Genomic DNA, 19617 nt, shown 5'->3' on the forward strand with positions numbered 1-19617 from the left:
AACAAACACACTTTGTCTTTAGACTGTGGACAGCTGGGTTTCCTGCACAGCCCCACTCATCTGTATCTGTCTCTCCCAATTAATGAGTGTATTGAAACCTATTAAGCCACAAAGTAAGAGAGTAAGAGAGAGGGAAACAGACAAAAAGGATGGCAGAGAAAGGTGGTACCTCGTTAAACTCTGGGTTGAGAGTCTTCTTCTTGACCGCAGTCTTGTGCTTTGATTTCTTGTTCTCGTCAGGCTTCAGGTACCTGTGAAGGACAGCAGAGAGCAGGTTAGGGCAAGGCATGCTGTACGTTTGCTGGAGGTCTGGTGTGTCTGCAAGTTTTCTAGGTCTAGTGAAAGCAGCAGCACCTGAAGAGTAGTAAAATTTGGGAAACTGGGGCTAGTGAGGCCAATTAATAAGTCATTAATTTGTTATGAGCAAAGAGTAACTAGCCAGTTTAGTGTTTTAGCCAATTTAGTTTAGGGAGCTGAGCTGGGTTAAAAACCTAAAGATGCGCTGATTCACCGGAACAGATGTGCATCACATCCATCCAGCAGGGGGCACTGTAAGACTACAGAGGATTGTGCTGGCAGTCTGGGTTGGTTCATAATTAGCTCATTAAAACCAACAATCAGCGAGATAGTTTTAATGGGCTGAATCCTTGTATTGTTTTGGAGGGGGGGGGGCAGTCATGTTTCTGAGATGTGATTCCAGAGATCAGGAGGTTTTCAGTTTTAACAGAAAGGGTGACAAAGAAAAGGCAGGAGTCAGAGATGAATAAAATGAAGGTAATATATTAATCTTTTTAATAAGTCTGTAAGTGCTGGTGTGTGTGGTTGCATCCCATTGTCTAAATGAACCAGGAAGGATCATGGTTACTAAAGACAGAGTCAGCAGCCTATAGCATCTCTTTGTTTTCTGTGAAAACCTATATTTCTACATTAGCTTCTTCCTTTTTAAAAGCTGTACAACCACTTGTGTGTTTTTCACAGCTCAAGGCTACGAGCAGAGAGCCACAACAGAGGGGAATAAGGAGGTGAAACTGAGCTCACCTTCGAGCCTCTCTTGACCATGTCACCTGTACCACAGCGCTGTGCAGGAGGGGCAGCACTGACTGGAGGAGATGCTTGTCAATACTGCAGGGTGCCCACAGGAGGCACTGTATTTGCAGAGAGCCAAGAGAGTCCCCACAGTCCCAGTCCCAGTCAGCTGGTGACATCACCCAAGGTCATATATCTGATGTCTGTATCGTAGCGCTTTTAACTTTTCACTTTCTTCTTTATTGCTTTATTTTTAGTTTTGTTTGATGAACCTCTTCTTCCAATTCAGGGTCGTGGGGGAGCTGGAGCGTATCCTGGCAAGCAATGGGCACAAGGCAGAGAACGCCCTGGACGGGCTGCCCTGCCATTCCAGGGCTCACACACACTCACCAGGAGCCAATCAACCTGCCAGTGTGTCTGAACTGTGGGGGGAAACTGGAGCACCTGGAGGAATCCCATAGGAAATTCCAGCCTTTCTAGGTATGAGCGGGCCTCTTTGCTCCAGAAAAATCAACCCCAGGCCCAATGTCCATTTGTAAAACGACACACATGGCATGCACGACAAGCATTTCTGTCAGCATCGTTTTGCACTGCACTTACCCGTTTAGAAAGCAGGTTTACGAAATCTAGACTCCTCTTGTTCATCTTGCACCGATAACTTCCTTCTAAAATGGGTTGGGGAGTATCGTTCTCCTGACCAGCACCGGAGGGGTCACAAGCATTGCACCATCAAGCGAACCCATTAATGAGCACTAACTGCAGATAGTCTTTAGACAATGTGTTGTTTGTGTGCTTCCTAGCTACGTCCTAGTGCGGTGCTTGTGCACTGATATGGCGTTGTACAGTTTGGTATTTAAGCAGAGGACAGAGGAAGTGGCAGAAAGAAGAAAAAGAATAGATGTGGTGATGCCAAAGAGTGAATGTCCAGGGTCACGTGTGGCTTGTGTCTCTAGTGACTGCCGATGTTTAGGGGTTCATCAGAGCACTGGGGTGTGTCCTTTACCCTCTTGACTCAGACAAGGCACCCTAATGCCCACAACAACACACGAGCTTTCATGCCACCATCTTCACCATCTGCTCCTGACAACAATTTCTTACAAATTCTTTCATCATCATGCCTTTTCGGTGTTTCTAGACTGACAAGCAAAAAACAAATACCAGTGAAATAAAAGTCCTGGTGTCGCTGAGCACACAGTAGCAGTAAATCCGACAGAACATGAAGTGTAACACAGCGACAGGATTGCACTCTCCTAATACCCATTGCACTTACTGGGCTGAAACAGGAGAAAGGCATCTGCACGTAGCTAATGACTCTTGTGCGTAATTAATCATTTAGTGCATGCTAGCAGCACTTGGTCTGAGGATTAGGCTGCAATTAGAGGACGGGTCCCCCAGGCCTCCAGGCTGCGGAGATGCAGGGAGGGATGGGCACTGAGCAGCTGTCTGACTGGCTTCCTAATACAAGCCTGATCTCCAGAAGCCCACTCCCCCTCAGCAGCGTCACACGAAACAGGCCTGTTTATCAGTCCAGTCAGCCCCTCTGTCTGCTGGAGTGTCTCTAGCCCGCTCTGACAAGCGGTCAGGTTCAAACGCAGCTCGTGCATACGTGTGTACACACAGCTAGCTGCGAATATCACATCAGCAAACATTTTCCCTGGGCAGTTCTTACCTCACTAGTAGATAGAGGCAGTCAGGTTTTGATTTGGGCTGTGAATCCATTGCAGACAAAAGGATAACCACACATTTCTTAAACCTCACAAAATTATTATTTTTGTTTCCTAATTTTAAGGTTCTCCCTTCAAATTTTTTGCCGTGTTTTTGCTCTGTTGAAATCAGACAGATCCAGATCAGCCAAACACTTCAGACTTTTGACTTTTAAAAACTTTCAGCAAATACTAAATTTTCAGAGCTCAACTCACACCCAATGAATTGCTTCCTTTATTGTCCCAGATGGGCAATTTGCTTTGCAGGCAGGTAAAAGACACAACATAATACAAAAAACATTTAACACAACATGAACCCAGTAACACATGAGAAACATACATGCATAAGAGCAGCTTACATAGTCTTCACAATTAGAAAAAAAAGAAATTGGGTCATCAGTGTGTAAGTTTGAAACATAAGATACACGATTGAGGAAGTAAAATATACAATCAGCTCAATCACAAATTGAGCAGGTTGATAGCTGTAGGAGCAAAAGATGACTTAGTTCTATTGCTCTTGAATCTAGGCAGTCTGAATCGACACCCAGATGGAAGGAGCTCAGATTCACTGAGCAAGGGGTGGTTATGACAGTCAGTGATTATATTGGCCTTCTGCACTACTTGTATATGTAGATGTCTGCCAGCTGTAGCTGTTGTGCACTGATAACTTCGCTGGCTGCCTTCACTGTCCTGCTCAGTGTGTTTTTCTTGCATGTATTCAGACAAGCTACCACCAAACCTACTACAGCGAATGTTAAAGCAGATTCAATATTACTCCTATTAAGGATTTAAGCATAAGAGATAAATATTTAGTAAAAAAAAAGGGCTGAGGAAAGATTCAGTTGACATAAATATAAGGGTTTAAGCAGACTACATCATTAAAACTTTGTTGCAGTCTTAAGAGAGATAAAGTCTCTCATCAGGTCTGCACACAAGTGACGCATCAAGTCAGTGTTTTATGTAAATGGAGTAAGTGGTCTCTCTATGGAAATCCACACCTAACGAACACTCAACCCCAGTTTTTCTAGCATAAACACCTGGCTTTTATGTTGGAGAAGGCACCTGTACATCAATAACACAGCTGGGCTTAATAAGAACGCAATGACACGAGCAGAGGAGAAGCATCTTCACTTTTCTATTCTTGAGTGAGATTGGTCCTGTCAGCCCAGCTGTACAATTGGGGGCCTGCTGGAGGAGTTAACCAGCTGTAAACCTGTGATCAGTCTGGTGTGCAGCCCTCACACTATTACACGGTTACACTGAGATTCCCAGAAATAGGACAAGCAGCCCAAAGAACTCTTAGCTTGAGGATTCAATAAGGATACAGCAGATAGCGGATGCAGTTAACAAGGTAGTAGTAGAAACCCTCTAACTGATGTTTGGGTACTGGTTTCTCAGTAGTTGTTCACCCTTGTCTGAAATAATATTCTTCTTTCTTAATGGAAACAGTTGTTGCTTCTCTGGGGCCACTGTGCTGTGGTTTTTATCTACCCTGAGATGAACAGGGAGACAGGGAACACCACCACTCATAATCAGACAAGGATTAACAGCACAGAGAAGCTAATTGCAACCCAAGGGTGGACTAAATCTTATACCCCTGTCAGCTGTAATCACTGGAGCTCGTACTGCAGAGACACATTAACTGGAACAGGCACCCCAGGCTGCTTTGTAGAGCTGCGTGCACGTAAAATTTGCAAAATGGAGACAAGTGCAGAGACACTCCACAGCAAAGGAATTATTCCTTGTTGTGATACTGTCTCTGCTGCCTAACAAAAGAATGCTTGTCAGAGTCTTCTTAAAGGTGAGGCAATAAATAGAGAACAATCTGAAAAACGCTCAGAGATCTCAGGTCCAGGCAAAATGTATTTAGTACAAATTTGAATCAACTGAAAATGCATTATTTCGTCTCCTGGTTACTCCGACAATCCATTAGGAAAATTAATTTCAGAGCCGTAAAACAGCTGTTCTCAACAGGACCCAGGCCACAGTTTAAGCAGCTGGATCACTGTACAGAAGGAGATCTGTTTTCCAAATGGATCTAACGAGTCATTCTTCTCCTGCCAACACCAAGTACAAGTTCAAATCCTTAGTTTTCCCATTGCGAATAACAATTCCTAAGACGTTAGCTGCAGCAAAGACAGAACCGGGAAAGGATGACGTCTTACAACAAGCGCGGAGGAGAAGCTACCCAGCTTTACACAAGACGCAAGCATGTGTCACACAGTCCACCTGCATTAGAACATGACACAGTGGGCTGTTACTAGTCGCATTCGCACATTTCAGAGAAGGGTAACACTGAAAACACGGCAGACGAGCCCCAGAGCAGTGCAGGGTGACTGTGTCCTTACACGGCAGAGCCCACAGCCCGCTGTATTAATGAGTGTGGCACCCGCGGGGCGCGGACGCGGCTGGGCAGGCGGACTCACGTCTTGACGTAGGGATCTGAGAAGCCATTGGCGTCCATGGCAGCCAGGTGGGCGCAGCGGATGATGCCCACCACCAGGCCGCTCTTCTGGGAGCTGTACTTGAGCGAGATCATGATCCTCCCTCGCTCCTCCAGGGACTTGTCGTCCGTCTTGTCGATCTGTCGGAACAAGACGGCCGGCGCTCAGCACCAGGCAGTTCTCCCGAGACACAGCACGGCCACTTGTTTTTTTTTTATCTTTGAGGGCACTGTACAGGCGAAAATGTCATAGCAGTGTCCAGAACCTGACCGAGCTCACTCTGATTGAATAAAACTATAAAATGACATTGTTCAATTCAGTGTTGCAGGGAGGAACGGTGGCACAATGGTTAACATTGCTGTCTCACAGCAATGGGGCTGGGATCGGTTCTGGACCTGTGGTGCTGCCTGTGTGGAGTCTGTATGTTCTCGCTGTGTTCTGATGAGTTTCCTCTGGGTGCTCCAGTTTCCTCCCACAGTCCAAAGACATACTGGTAGGTTACTGGCTTTTGTAACAACTGGTGTGTGTGACTGTCTGTGCCCTGTGATGGACTAGTGTCATGTCCAGGATGTTTCTTGTCTTGTGCCCATTGCTTGCTGGGATAGGCACCTGCTCCACTGCTACCTTGTACTGGATAAATTAGTTAGTGTATTTCGGACAAAAATCATTTGAGACTGTTTTTTCCTTCTCTAGCTGTCACTGCTTATATTACTTTCCATTTCTTCAAAGCGCAGTTTTAAAGTGAATCAAACAGGTGAGGATTTAAATCAATGCTGCACAAACTTCATTATACAATCCTGAACTGATGGGTTTCAGAGGACTGTGCAATGATAATTAATCTTCCCTTTAAACTTCCTCGCAGGCGACTTCTTTCAAAGGCTTTCAAAGACACTTTTATGCCCCAAACAGCTTGTGTATCACCAAAACAAACACAACACCTAGAGAGAGGCGCACAAGGAGAAATCAGACAGCAGGAACATTGAGGTGACACTACAGAGCTCCTCGGAAGGAAAATAATTTTCAAGCTCCTTAATGGAGGACACCAAAGTCCTCAATCTGAAGGGCGCCCACCCCCAGCTCACACTCCCACTGACAGCATGACGTTAGTTTGGGGTGGCAGTTCAGACCCAGGAAGATCAGTGCAGCATGCAATTACCTGCAACGGCACAGCATTACGGAACATCAGGTCGCAGACTCTGAACAAACTCAATTAGCTTGTTTTTAAGTAGCTGTGTGTAGCCAAGGGGCTTTGATTGGAGTGGAAGCAGAGTGCAAGAGCCAGGGTGAAGGAGAGGGACGCTCTGACTGTCCCCTACAGACGGGCTCCTCACACCACGTCTGAGGCACACAGCCAGGCACAGCCTGCTACAGGAAAGTGCTGACTTTGTACCTGCACAAAGAGCACTGCTCGATGAGGGGAAAGGAGAAAAAGAAAGTAAAAAAATATCCTTTTTTTGCTTTTCAAGTGCAGCCGAATTGATTCTTAGTGTCTATCCTTTATTTCACTTGTACATCAAAGACGGATTTGTATGATTTAAATGTCTTCCAGCCCCTAACTTGACAACCACCCTCTGACCTACAGATTGGGGCTCTGAGGATGAATATGTTTTTTTTTTGTTAAAGGGAATTTGGTCGTTGTATTTGTTAACAAGTGCTGGAAAAATATGTGGGTTATGCAAGATTTGAAACAGGTTAGAAATGAAGATTGTTTGGTTCATTACACATGTATCCATTACTTCAAACACTCAGTTAGGGTATAATATTAAAAGGAAGCAAAATGTGATATAAACTGTATCAGAATGTTACTCCGCACCCACTTTCCCCCGGATGAGTGAAGGGAGCCCAGAGGCAGCTGAGAGAATTCCGAATTCAATTACTTTTTCTAGTTTCACGGCTCGCACATCAGTCCTTCCTCAAGACCAGCTCACTCCTGCCGCTCTCATTATTTTTAAGTATGAGCAGAATATCAGATACTTTTGGGTCACATTTTAATGCTGTGGCAGAGATGACACAGAGACACAATGGAGTGGCTGTGTAGGAGCCTGCAAGGATGCTGTTTGCTGTTTGCTGGGAAATAGGTACTGGCTCCTGAAAGTGAGGCGAGTTATTAAACATGGGTGCAGTCAAAGCTCATAGTTAAATTGGCTATTCCCCCCATGATATGAACAGCTCCATTTAAAATATTTAACATGTGGAAATACGAAAACAATATTTTAATATTGGCAACAGTGAATCCATGAATCATGATCACATGATGGAAGTCCATCCATCCATTTCTGACCCCTTTATCCAGTTCAGAGTTGTAGAGGAGCTGGAGACGATCCCAGAAAGCAATGGGCTCAAGGCAGGATACACCCTGGATGGGACGCTGGTCCATCACAGGGCAGACAGACACAGACATACTCACACCAGGGCCATTTTTCCCAGAAGCCAGTTAACCTGCCAGCAGGTCTTTGGACTGTGGGAGGAAACCCACATGAACATACAAACTCTATGCAGATAGCACCCCAGGAACTGAACCCCCTGGTGGAAATTAAACATGAAAAAACTGATGGCACTTAGTGTATTTTATCTTTAACTATTATTTTTATTTAATAGAAATTAAATAATTTAATTTTATGATGGTAAATACAACATTTTTTATCCATGTATCCTAGAATATCTGTGTATATCTCTCATCCTCTCAGGCTCAGAAGCAAGTCCAGGCTGGTGTTCTTTCCGCCTGGTATTACAGGATCAGAGTGGATCTAACAGCCTTATTCGCAGGTACGTTTTATCATTTAACAGAATTTTTATTAAAACTGTAAACTTTAAATGCTGGTGTTGCTCAGTCCAATTTCAATCAATCTGAAATTCTATTGCAACAGCCTCTAAAGACATGTTAAGGCACAGATTCATCCTGGGCCTGAGCTGGTATTTTTAGCACTGTCGGGCTGATGACAGTGGGTTGCTGTGTTGCTGGTCTCTCAATGATATACTAGTTTCTAGTTTCCTCCCCTATCTCCCAGTCGCTTGCTTGTTTCTGCCTCTCCCAGAAACTATTTCAGCTGGGTTTCAGTGATCCTTAGCCCTGGTTTCCTTTTTGGGTACGTTAGCTTAATTCACTCAGAGGTTTTAGTTTGATGCTTTGGGATCTAAACACAGGAATGCAGAAATTGTTTAGATCTTCATTTTAAAAAAATACCTTTTCAGAAACATCTTCAGGTTTTCTATTTGTCTTTACAAATATATATAATTATTTCTGCTGGCCAATGTTTTTTGCTTTGAATGTATTGCATTTATTTTTCCCCTTGTGCTCTGCTGAAACACTTTGAGCCGGACTGTAGGCGCCGAGCACAAAGAGAGAACAAGGACCACAGTGGTGGAACTGGCTTCTGGACAGAAAACCACCTGAGGAATGGTCGTGGGTGGACAGCGCCTGCCTCGTCCTCCTTGCTTTCATTAAAAGCATAAGCCCTGTGTCTGTAGCAGCTGCCCACTGTGGGCCAGTGCCTGCTGGGAGAGGTATCCCACGCACTGTCTTCTTGCTGCTCAGCTCTTTACAGACACCACCAGCCTGCCTGTGCCCCCTCCCAGTCCAGGTATTTCCTAAGCAGCAGGGACTCTGTGTCTCGTCTGCTCTTGCTGAAGCATGTGGCTTTCACACAGAGCTGCTTCCTCAATGTCAGCCTGACGGGGAGCTGTGTCATTTAATGACTGAGTACCAGGACACAACCTTGAAACTGAGCCCTACTATTATTTGCTAGAGGGTTGCTTGCTCTGTATCTTCAATGTCAGAGAAATTCATTAAGATGAGTTTAATTTAAAAAAAATGCAGACTGTATGATATTTTGTCATTCATGAGGAATAATAACATCCAGTAAGGAAATTAGTTTAGGAATGTTTATTGAGAAGCTTTTGCTTAATAACCTGGTTGGCCACACGATGTAGTAGTTGGGACCCCCATGCAGAGTGAGGAGTTACCCAAAGGGTAGATGCAGAGGAGGGAGGCACAAACGTACAAGGAAGAGAGGGTCTTACTATGGTACTGAAGACTTAAAGGGATTATGGGTCAGAGCAGCAGAGGTGAAGCAGAACATGAGTCCTGCCATCCCTCCCAAACCTTCCTTAAAAAAGCCCTTCAGCAAAGACATGGCAGGAGATGAACAGGAGTTCATGGTTGATAGTACTATATCTGTAAAAAATATTTTCATCACCTCCAAAATATTGCCAAGATCCAGTCTTCTCTCTCAATCCACTGTAGAGAGACTTGTCCATCTTTTGATTCCTCGAGGCTGGACAATTGTAATGCACTGTTTCAAGGAGTTCCAGCGAAGTACATTAAAAACCTTCAGTGCATTCAGACGTGTGCTGCTTGCATTTTGTTGAGGGTGCAAAGGCAGAAACATATTACACCTGTTCTGGCATCTCTGCACTGGCTGCCTGTGAGTTTTAGAAATGACTTTCAGATTTCGATGTTGACCTTTGAATGTGTTCACTGAGATGCCCTGTCTTATCCTAAAGTTCTGCTCCAAACTTCAGACTTCCTCCTGGAACTCCAGGTCAACTTCCCAACTTACTCACCGGCAGCTGTTTCTCCAGACAGATGTTGAAGTTCTTGGTCTGGTTGGGCTTGAGCTTCTTCAGGGGGATCCGGGTCTCTCCGATGAACTCATTGTGCCGAAACTTGTCCTCATCGCACACTGAGATCCTGAACAGACAGGGAGGGAGAGGGAGGGGGAGTGAAGATTAAGCAGTCTGAGCTCTTAACTGATTTTGTAGGTGTAATCTTTACTCTTTGCACCACGGTTTGCATCTCTTCATTCCCCATTTCACAATTGTGGTGATTTCTGGATGATGACAGACATACTGTAAATCTTTCATAGCGTTCTGATGAAAAGATGAAGTAGCTCAGACACAGATTTCACCTAACAGAAAGGCACTGTGCTCCTTCAGCCATTATTTGAAGCCTTCTTTAGTGTCTAAAAGGTCAGTGTTACAGTGCTATTGAATTCAGTTGAGTTTTTAGAAGCAGATGCAATACTGTGACAGTAATCCTATGATCTCTTTTTATCAGATCTCTGTTGAGTTTGATAGTTTTATATCCCCAGTCTGAACTAAGCCATGTACAGGGCAGATTTGGACTGTTCACAGCCTTTCTGTGTAGTGAACAGTTTGTGTTCTACAGCGTAGCCTGCATTTGGCTTCCTGCAAGGTTGAAACCAAACTGCAGCTGCTAACGTACTGTACTAGAGATCCTGCTGCCACAGAGAAGTTTGTGTTATTGAACTTATGCATGAGGGAGAAAAAAATACAGCCATTAAATCTTGTCACAAGATGAGAATGATTCAAAACACATCAAGAAAGACATCAAAAGCAAGAGGGAGTTTGCTAGAAGAGACATTTACTTTTAATTTTTTACACTTAAGCCATGTGATACAAAATAAAGAACATAAGAAAAAGTGCAAACAGTCTGGGCAGCTTGTTCCATACTTTCATTTACCCTCTTCTGCGTAAGAAGACTTTCCTCTTCTCAGGTTTGAAAGCTCTTCCACATTGTAATCTTTAAGTCGTTTCCTAATTTCCTAAGGCTTCCCACCTCTGCACTTGCAGAGATTCAATCTGTTATTCCCAGAAGATGATCTGTTTTACTGTTCTGACCAACACAAGTCCTTCCACAGTGCTATAATACAGACACTCAATTCATGATTTCAAGATTATCGGTACCTACAGGAGGGTTTTTCATATGGGTTCATCATGAGCCATGATTCCCCAGAAGTTAAGATCCTCTTTAAATCTTTAACTAAGGAATGGGTGAAAATAATTTAATTATTTTAACTAAGAGTTTAAGAAATGCTGCAAATTGCCTTCTGACACTGAAGAACACTCAGCATAAATCATAAATGTCTTGCGGTTCAGTGACCTCCAACATTGCCAATTCAACAAAAGCACAAAAGCTCATTCATTGCTGGGGAAAGATATCAAGTAAAATCTAGATATGATAGAAAGCAATCTGGGGGCATTGTAATTGAGCTGGTGGGTATACTCAGTATGGGTTTCAAGTAGCCACTATAGCAGCAGCCAGTTTTTCCCCTATATTTGGAACTTTTCCTGTCGCTCTTTAAATTCAAAACTTTTTAAAGCTAAACAAGTTCAGGAGGATTTAAAATAGAGGTATTTGGTTAGAATTTAGGTCTGAAAATGAACAGCTGTTTGAAGTTCTGCTAAATTGCCCCTAGAACTATTTCTGTGCGAGATAAGAGAAGCCTCTGGTCATTTGATTAAGATGTGTGGCTGGAGCCTGTGCTCACCTGGTTATTTAAGGTATATGATCAAAGGCACACTGGAATTGGGCTTCCTTCTGCAACAGATCTGATCTTGATGAAGGTCCCTTTGAGTGAGGAGCTTTGCCCCAGTTGCTCCAGTCCATCTACCTGACTGTACGCTCAGCAGCCCCCCGAAAGTAGTTTTAATTATTCATCATTTTTTTCGAGGTGCCTTTAATTTTCTCTGCTTAGTTGTTTTCGCTCTCCTGCCTCCTGAACTATGTTCCTGTGTCCAGCAGGGAGCACTCTGCCCAGCACAGCGGCCTGCAAGCCCCACCGGTGGAACAGCAGACTCTGTGACTCACTGATCCAGCTGTCATGCGGGTGTTTGCTCAGCCCCCTGGTGGGATAAGAATCCCTGTCCTTCCCAGCTCCCATGACTTCCAGGCCTCACTCTCTGTCACCACTGCGCTGCAGAGTGTTTAATGGACAGCTGGGAGAGCTCTGCCCATTTACAGCAGGTCTGAAAGTAGCATGTACAGGTTGTATGGACATCCACCGGCCTCTTATCTGTACCTCCAGTCTTCCTGGCTTTCAGGCGACAGCCCCCTCACTCTCTGCATTTCTCTCCATCCCTCTTGACACAGTAAACGGCTGCTCCCCCACTCACTTCCAAGCTCTCTAATACAATGTGAACCTGTCAGTCTCTTTTTAATCGAATGCAAAGAAACTATTTCTATATGTCTCTAGAGCTCTCTGAAACAGCCCAGGTTTTCCTGCTACTCCCTTCTCTCACCAACCTTGTAATAAAATACCACTGTCACTTTTCTCTCAGACTAATGTTTAATCTCTTCCTTATTTAAGGTCTGGGACTGGGATTCCTTATTCTAATGCAAGTTTACACAAGGATTGTCAGCAATATAGCAGTGAACAACTGGGTTAGCATCACAGGGCACAAGCACTTTCTGTATTGTATTCAATCAGTGGCTAAAGATGACATTTTGCTATGGAGCACCATTTCATTTCCTGCCCTGTAACTTTTTTTTTACTGTGACATTTCTATCTGTAAGAACATTTATTTGTACCATTTGTGCTACCCAAAATGCTGCTGCTTTGTAGCTACGAATAGCCGTGAAATCCAGCATTGAAAAGAACTGGAGTGACAAAGAAAGGGTGATGGAAATGTACATTTCTGCTATAGAATCTGTCCTCGGCCCACTGCTTGATACACAAGTAAAAATGTTTTACATATTATTTTGTTTGTGTCTGCTCCTATTTGGGTTTGGTATTGCAACCTACATCATCTTTACGTTAAGGTGGCTTTTTTCACTATTCTGTATAAGCAAGACGGATTTAAAGTGGTAACAGTGTTGACCACTGCACAACTGCACTCAAAAAAACATTCTCGTAATCTGTTCTTTCTGAGGTGTCATTTCCTATTTGTAATGTATTCTATAGTCACAGCACAGTCTCATATCTTTTAACGCATGTTCTAGTTTACACTGATATTATCAACACTTGGGAAATATACTGTATGAGAAAATTCATCTTCAAGTTTCAATTACGCTAAAAACAATGAAGTAACAGCTGAATTTGATCTGTATTTTGACATTTGTATATCTGTTCACTTGCATTTTCTTTTTTTAAGAAGAGTTCAGGATCCATTTTCATTTGTAAATCTACATAGTCTGAAGTTTTCTCCAGACCCCCAGAATAAAAGACATCATTTTCCGTAATTTATTCCTTTTGTCTTGTTGGTGGCTTTGTGGATGGTCTAGTACATTAGTAATAGCGTTTTAAATGTCTCATGTATTTTTAATATAAAAGATATCATTTAGAAGTCTTTGAACCAGCTGTAGAGAGGAAATTAGGCTGACACCCGTTTGACAATGTCACTTTAAAATGGAGTTATTACAGCCGTCGAAGCATTTGGTTTCGTGGAGTGAAAAAGAAGCCAGTGTTTTTAATAATCACTTCACGTTATTAGCATTTTTAAATCTCTGCGGAGTCACGCACAGCTCACAATTAAACTGTCATTCCAATGTGCACTTGAAGTCTCTCTGTGCCCTGGTGGGGAAGGAGAAAAAAGATGGAACAGTTTTGTTTGTTCCTAGAAAAAGACAGAGGCGACCCAAAAAGACTCATGTTAATAAGTTAGACAATAAGACTGTAACATTTCCACTGCTATTGTACCGGCAGAGCAAAACAAATTAAAAATCTGTGACAGTAAGATCATAAGTTACCCAGGAGGCTTGGGCTGGTAGCTCTCCAATGCGCTACCTCTGGTGGCTGTGAACAGATCCGGCTAAAACTTCAGCCAAAATTTCTTAATTTCAAGTCTGGATGGGTTTTCCATTAAAGGTCAGAAAACATGGCACTTGCACAGGCTGGACGTCTAAGGTGTCACAGTTACGCATTTTAAAAGGTTTAAAAATTCAAGGCTGAATTGAAAACCTGGTTCCACTGACAGCAGGAGAGGCTCAACCAGCCAGTTCAATTTTAACAGCAATATAACAACACAACACGCTTTTAACTCTTTAGTTACTGTAGTCATTCAGTCAGAGCTTCAAAGAAAACAAATCAAGATCTCTTTAGTCTCTTTAGATCTGTGAAATCACAAAGAGTCTGTGTAGAGCTGGGAGAGAACGATATGTCTGTAACAATTAGCCTGGCTTGCTCATGGACAAGGATTCAGCAACTGTGCCAGCAAAGCACACACTCTCAGAGAGCTACCCAGAGCGCTCGATCCTCTCTGGCAGTCGAAGCTGCTCGGAGTATCAGCAGGCAATCCTCCCAGTGATGGTGTGCAGGGCAAGATAAAGCACGTTCGGATTCAGGCCATGACCAACTATCTGCTACTTCAAGCACTGAACTTCACTGCCTGAAGAAACTTGCGTGCTTCTTGCAGATGAAAATCCATTCTATTTAGTCTAGCGGTGGAAAAACATTTTTAAAAATAAATTCTTTTGTTTTAGTTGAACTCCTGATGAAGGGGAACTGGGCTCCCATTTGCACAGTTATTTTTTCCACTTCAGGTTTTATCAGGTGTTCAGTTCCAAATGAAAACAGCTTTTTTTTGCTTCATTCATTTTTTAGGAGATACAGACCCCTGACAATGTAAGTTACATGGTATCACAAATAGCGTAAGGAGTGTGATCATGTTATCAGTTATTCCTGGACTGATGCATCTTGATACGGTATTTCTTCATATGTTTATATGGGCAATGTGGAAACACAAGTGTATATTTCTCTGCATATTGTGAGCCCTCGGATTACTTTTTTAACTCATTAAAATTAAAAACCCTAACTATAGGCCCGCACTGTTGCTTATTTTTGATGAGAAGTAATCATTAAACAAACATGAAGACAATAAACTACTAGAATTCCTTTTTTCTTTGTGAAGTTCCATTGTAATTATCCAGACACGAAGACTACAGCAGTTTCAGTGATCTCTCCAGCTCAGCTTTTCACTCAAACCTTTGATCCAAGACAGCAGACCTCAAAAAAAGGGCTGAATTACAGAGGTGAAGGCCAGGGCCAAACATTTTATTTTCTTTAATAGACACACAAAAGTGCTCCCTCTGGAGCGCTGTGCTGTCTGCCCTTAGTGTTGTACTGCTCTTCAGTTCTGCCAATGGCCTCAGCATGGCAATTCTTCAACTTTTTTCTCTTAATTTGCAATCTGCACAGATCAAATCAGTAGGAAGCCAACAGAGCTGTTCGTTTGAAGGAGGAAGCCAGACATAATAATCTGTTTTTATCACCTTTTTAATATCTACAGAAGCCCCAGAGGCAGGCCTCATTTATATACTTCCTCTGTGTCCGGTTTCGCCAAGGATAACTCTGGGATTCCGAAGCCTTTGCACCTTCGTTGAGTAAGGAAAACGGATGCTTCAGGTGGTCTAGTTTCCTAATTTCTTTAGTGCAGCGGATAAAATTGTTTTCAAGGCAAGGCTAGCAAACGGGAATTCTTTGTTTCCATGGAAACGGAAAAGGGTGGTCTAAAGAAAGGGACCAAGTGTAAACTCTTCACACAAATCATCAGGTGGGCACTTGAAAATCGACAAACGAAAGGAAAGACTCTTCTTCTTTTCTCTGCTTTTTAACAAAAGAATCTTCCAGGGTGAAAACTGGTAATTTTACCACCGTGCTGTAGGTTTTCAAACCCCTGTTTGACAATATACTGGGGAATAAACTGGAGTAAACTGGGAAATTACTGTATATGTTAATTTGATTTAATAAAAGATTAAAATCCATGTAACCGCTGACTTGGACATGTTCATTCTTTTCTGTTTATATGGCTATCAATCGAGCAAGCTTTTCTTAGGTTTCATATATTTATTCTGACACATGCCTATTTTTTCAGAAAGAAAAATAAAGAAAATGTTTCTGTTAGGTCTTTACTTTAGATTGCTTCATTCCTAAAAAATGAAGCTAGTCACACAGAAACAATCCATCCAGAGGAATCCCACGTGGACATGGGGAGAACATGCAGACTCCACACAGACAGCACCCCAGGAGTTGAACCCAGGGCTCCAGCGCTGTGAGGCAGCAATGCTGGCCACTGCTCCACCATGCCACCCAAATAAAATCAACCCGAGGTCTTTCCTAGGTCTCACTGCTGCACAACACAAAAAGGAGTTTCTTCTTAGGGTATGAGATGAAGCTGCTAAATGCAACATCAGCTTTTCTTGAAACTACAGAAAAGAGGAACTCTAAAGCACAGTAAATGTTTTCCAGACCGTGATCAGCCACTGCTCGTTAAGCGCCTGAGCTGCGTCTGTGTGCCACATTGATGAGTCACTGGTTGTCCCTCGCGGTGGAGCATGATGGTCTGGCATGAATCCGAAGGTGGCTGAGAAGGTCAGTGGCGAATCCACACACACTATGGTGGAGTTAGTAGAGCAGGTGATTGTTACTGTAAAATTGATTTACCTGTCTCAGACACTGTCTTTTATCATCCATACATTTTCTAACTGCTTTATTCAATACAGGGTCGCAAGATAGCTGGGGCCTCTCCCAGCAAGCACTGGGCACAAGGGAGGGTACATCCTGGCTGGGACACCAGTTCATCACAGGGCATCATAGGGCAGACACCGACCCACATATGAACGCACACACTCACACCTGGGCTAATTGTCCCAGGATGAAAGCATGATAACGATGTAAAAGATAAAAGCCAATTAACCTACCAGTATGTTTTTTCAATTGTGGAAGGAAACTCCACAATTGAACATACAAACTCTACATAGATAACACCTCAGGATTTGAGCCCAGGGCTCCCGAGCTACAAGACAGCAAAGATAACTGCTGTGCCACTGAGCCACCATTGTTTTTTAATTGAAAAAAAAAAGTACTTATTTTGTTAAGATATTTAAGCCCTACCAATATTATTCCTCATTTCCATATTGTTCTGCATGACTGAAATAAATGGCCTAATTTTGCAATTAACTTGCACATTTACTTCTGTAAGTGGCATAAAAATCCAAAATGAATTTTTAAAAACCTAATGTGTGATACTGATCAGGTTCATAATTGTTTACTGGAACATCATAGTAGCTACTTAAAAGTAATACTGCAAATCATCCGTACTTCTGTGTGGTTATGTTTATAAAGCAGGAGCTAATGTTTTTTTTGTTTTTACTTGCAGCAGACTGTCAATAAAACCACCCTAACTCAAATCCTCTTCATTTATAAAGCTCTGCTCTTTTGAAAGGCAGTAAGATGATTTAACTGCAGAGACGATTACCTTTTGCAGCAAATCCATCTTTAATTAGTGTAAGTGTAATCAGCATAACCAGATCTCTTCAGCTGAGAAAGCAGGGAGAGAAATTAAACAACTCAAGCCCTAGTCTGTTCTCACACCCATCCTTATGATCACTTACAAAACTAATGGTGAAATAGTTTTCACATAAATTTTTATGGAGTTATGAATGACGATGGAAAATGAAAAGTACATTTCAATACGGATTGACTGTGAATTGAGTAAACTGAAAGGGGCATTTGTTTCTTTTATTGTATACGCATCCTATTTGCAACTGTCAATTGCTTTAAGGCTCGGCTGTGACTACTACAGCGATCAGTGCGACATGAACCAGAGGACAGAAATGGCCACTATGCAGAAGTGGATTGAAAACAGGATGCACTTCTTTACCTAAAGGGCTGTGGGAGTATGGAACAAGCTACCTGGCCACATTTCTGTAGCCGAAACCCTGACTTCTTTCAAAAACAGCTGCATGGGATTGATTAGCTACCACAGATTGACCTCCTCTCGACAGTTCATATATTCTTCAGAGACACAAGGGCACGCTCCTCTGACAGGCCCCTTTCTGAAGTGCGTCTCTCACTGACATCACTGCCAGCCTACAGAGTGTGCATAGCCCCTTGAATGTATCAGACATACCTCCAGTTTTGAGGCACAGAGCACTTTTCTGCACCAAAAAGCTGATCCCATGTTACTTCTCAGGCACCAGCAAGTCAGCAAGATTGCAGGTTTCTAGCAAACATGAGCCACTGTTTGTCAGAAAGTCCAGAGACTCCTGATCAACTAATCCTAACACTACCCCCTAGTGGTGCTCAACCCATTGTGTGTCATTGCATGGGGAAGCCTGGTCATGCTCAGCAAGGGACATTACCAAGGCTCAAACTAGCAACGTCTGGATTACAGCGCTCAACCTGGGCTTTAAGCAAGTGCAATTAGCAGCTGAGTCACATAGGCCCCCAAGAGAATTCACCACTAGTTTTGAACATGAAAACTAAAAGAATGTCATAAAAAAAACAAAACTTAAACTTCTGTCCAGCTCCCTGTCAGCACAGAGAAAGTTATGGTGTATGGTCAGAAGTGGATTCTCTGAACCAAATTCATAACGCATTTTCTTTCATGCTTAAATTTACTGCACCCTTTTTGCTATGAAGCAGGAAGAACAATGTTACAGTATCTAGAGGAACACATGACATGCCTGCCCTTCAATTAACTCCCTATGGGTGACGTCTAACAGCTTCACTCTTTGTTTTCCTGTTGAGGAAGAATGTATGTTTAGCACAGTGGCAAATATTTATATTTAATAAGGACCCCCGAAATCCTCAGGCCAGTCATGGACTGACGCATTGGGAGCCAGTTTGGTTGTCTTTAGAGGGCAGGGGACAGGGAGGGGGTACCTGAGTGTTTTGCGGACCATGTCCTCATCTGTGATTCCGTAGTATGTGAGGGTCTCATTCCAGATGGGATTCAGGGTGTTGCGTAGGGTCTTCGTCCGGAGTTTGTTGGCCTGAGAGAGAGGGACAGGAGAGATGGTTAAAAAGGCAGCTCAGCCCAGACACCAGTGCCACTGTGGATCACCGTGGATCCCACAGCCAGGGTAACTGGTCATGTATGAGATCAAAATCCCAGATGATTGCTGCCAGGTTTGGACTGGTGTAATCTGAAACAAGTGATTGCCTTTAAAGGCACATGTCTTGTTGTTCTAAGTTCAATTCAGACATGATATTATGTGCTCAGTACTGTGATTGAGGCAGATTTCCAATAGTGATGATACAGTCACTGCTCTTCATTCATTAGCCCATTCATTGCTCAGGATTTATCTTCCTAATTTCTCCACCTGATTCACTTTGGTTTTGATTTTACTGTAAATCAAAAATTGTATACCAAGAAAATAACAGTAGGTTTTAGTTATTAAAAAAATGTGTTTTTAAACAGCAAAAGCCAAAATATTCATTTAAATAAAATAATTAGAAAAAAATATTAGCTTTGCTATGTTACATTTACCTTTAGAATATACATATTTCCTTATGTAAAGTCTCTCATACGTTCCTGGCTTTTATTGACTAAAAAAGAAAATGCCACTCTGGTAATTCATTTTTATGTCTACACATTCTGAAATGCAGGCTAAATAACACTGTGTAATCACAGCTTCTGAAAATGAACTGCAATGGAAGATGCCATTCCATTCTGGAACATAGGGGGGCAGTGGCACATCAGCTGCCTAGGGTCAACAAGGCACTGAGCATCAGTGAAGTCAGAGAAGAGGAGCAAACTTTATTAAAAAATGAAGGCAAAAATAAAAACAATCAAGGTCTGAACTTGACTACTACTGGATTTGGATTTTACGAAGGTGCTCGCTTGCTAGAATGATTGCTTTACACCTGTCCAAATTGCACCACATATATCTCACTTGGTCTCTAAATACAGTACCTGCCTCA

At 42.8% G+C, this 19617-nt stretch overlaps 1 protein-coding gene across 3 annotated transcripts in view; it reads right to left on the minus strand.

Annotated features, from left to right (window-relative positions):
• The window catches only part of doc2b (double C2-like domains, beta), a 218429-nt gene that overhangs the window by 8056 nt on the left and 190756 nt on the right, over positions 1-19617 (minus strand). For all 3 annotated transcript variants that reach the window (XM_015367828.2, XM_069184231.1, XM_006640820.3), the window contains 4 exons: positions 18577-18686; positions 9737-9863; positions 5156-5313; positions 170-251 (listed from right to left, as the gene is read on the minus strand). In XM_015367828.2, coding sequence (XP_015223314.2) covers positions 170-251; positions 5156-5313; positions 9737-9863; positions 18577-18686 — 477 coding nt within the window. The remainder of the gene's footprint in view (positions 1-169; positions 252-5155; positions 5314-9736; positions 9864-18576; positions 18687-19617) is intronic.

Source organism: Lepisosteus oculatus, chromosome 26 (assembly GCF_040954835.1).
Source record: "Lepisosteus oculatus isolate fLepOcu1 chromosome 26, fLepOcu1.hap2, whole genome shotgun sequence".
Classification (NCBI taxonomy): Eukaryota; Metazoa; Chordata; class Actinopteri; order Semionotiformes; family Lepisosteidae; genus Lepisosteus; species Lepisosteus oculatus.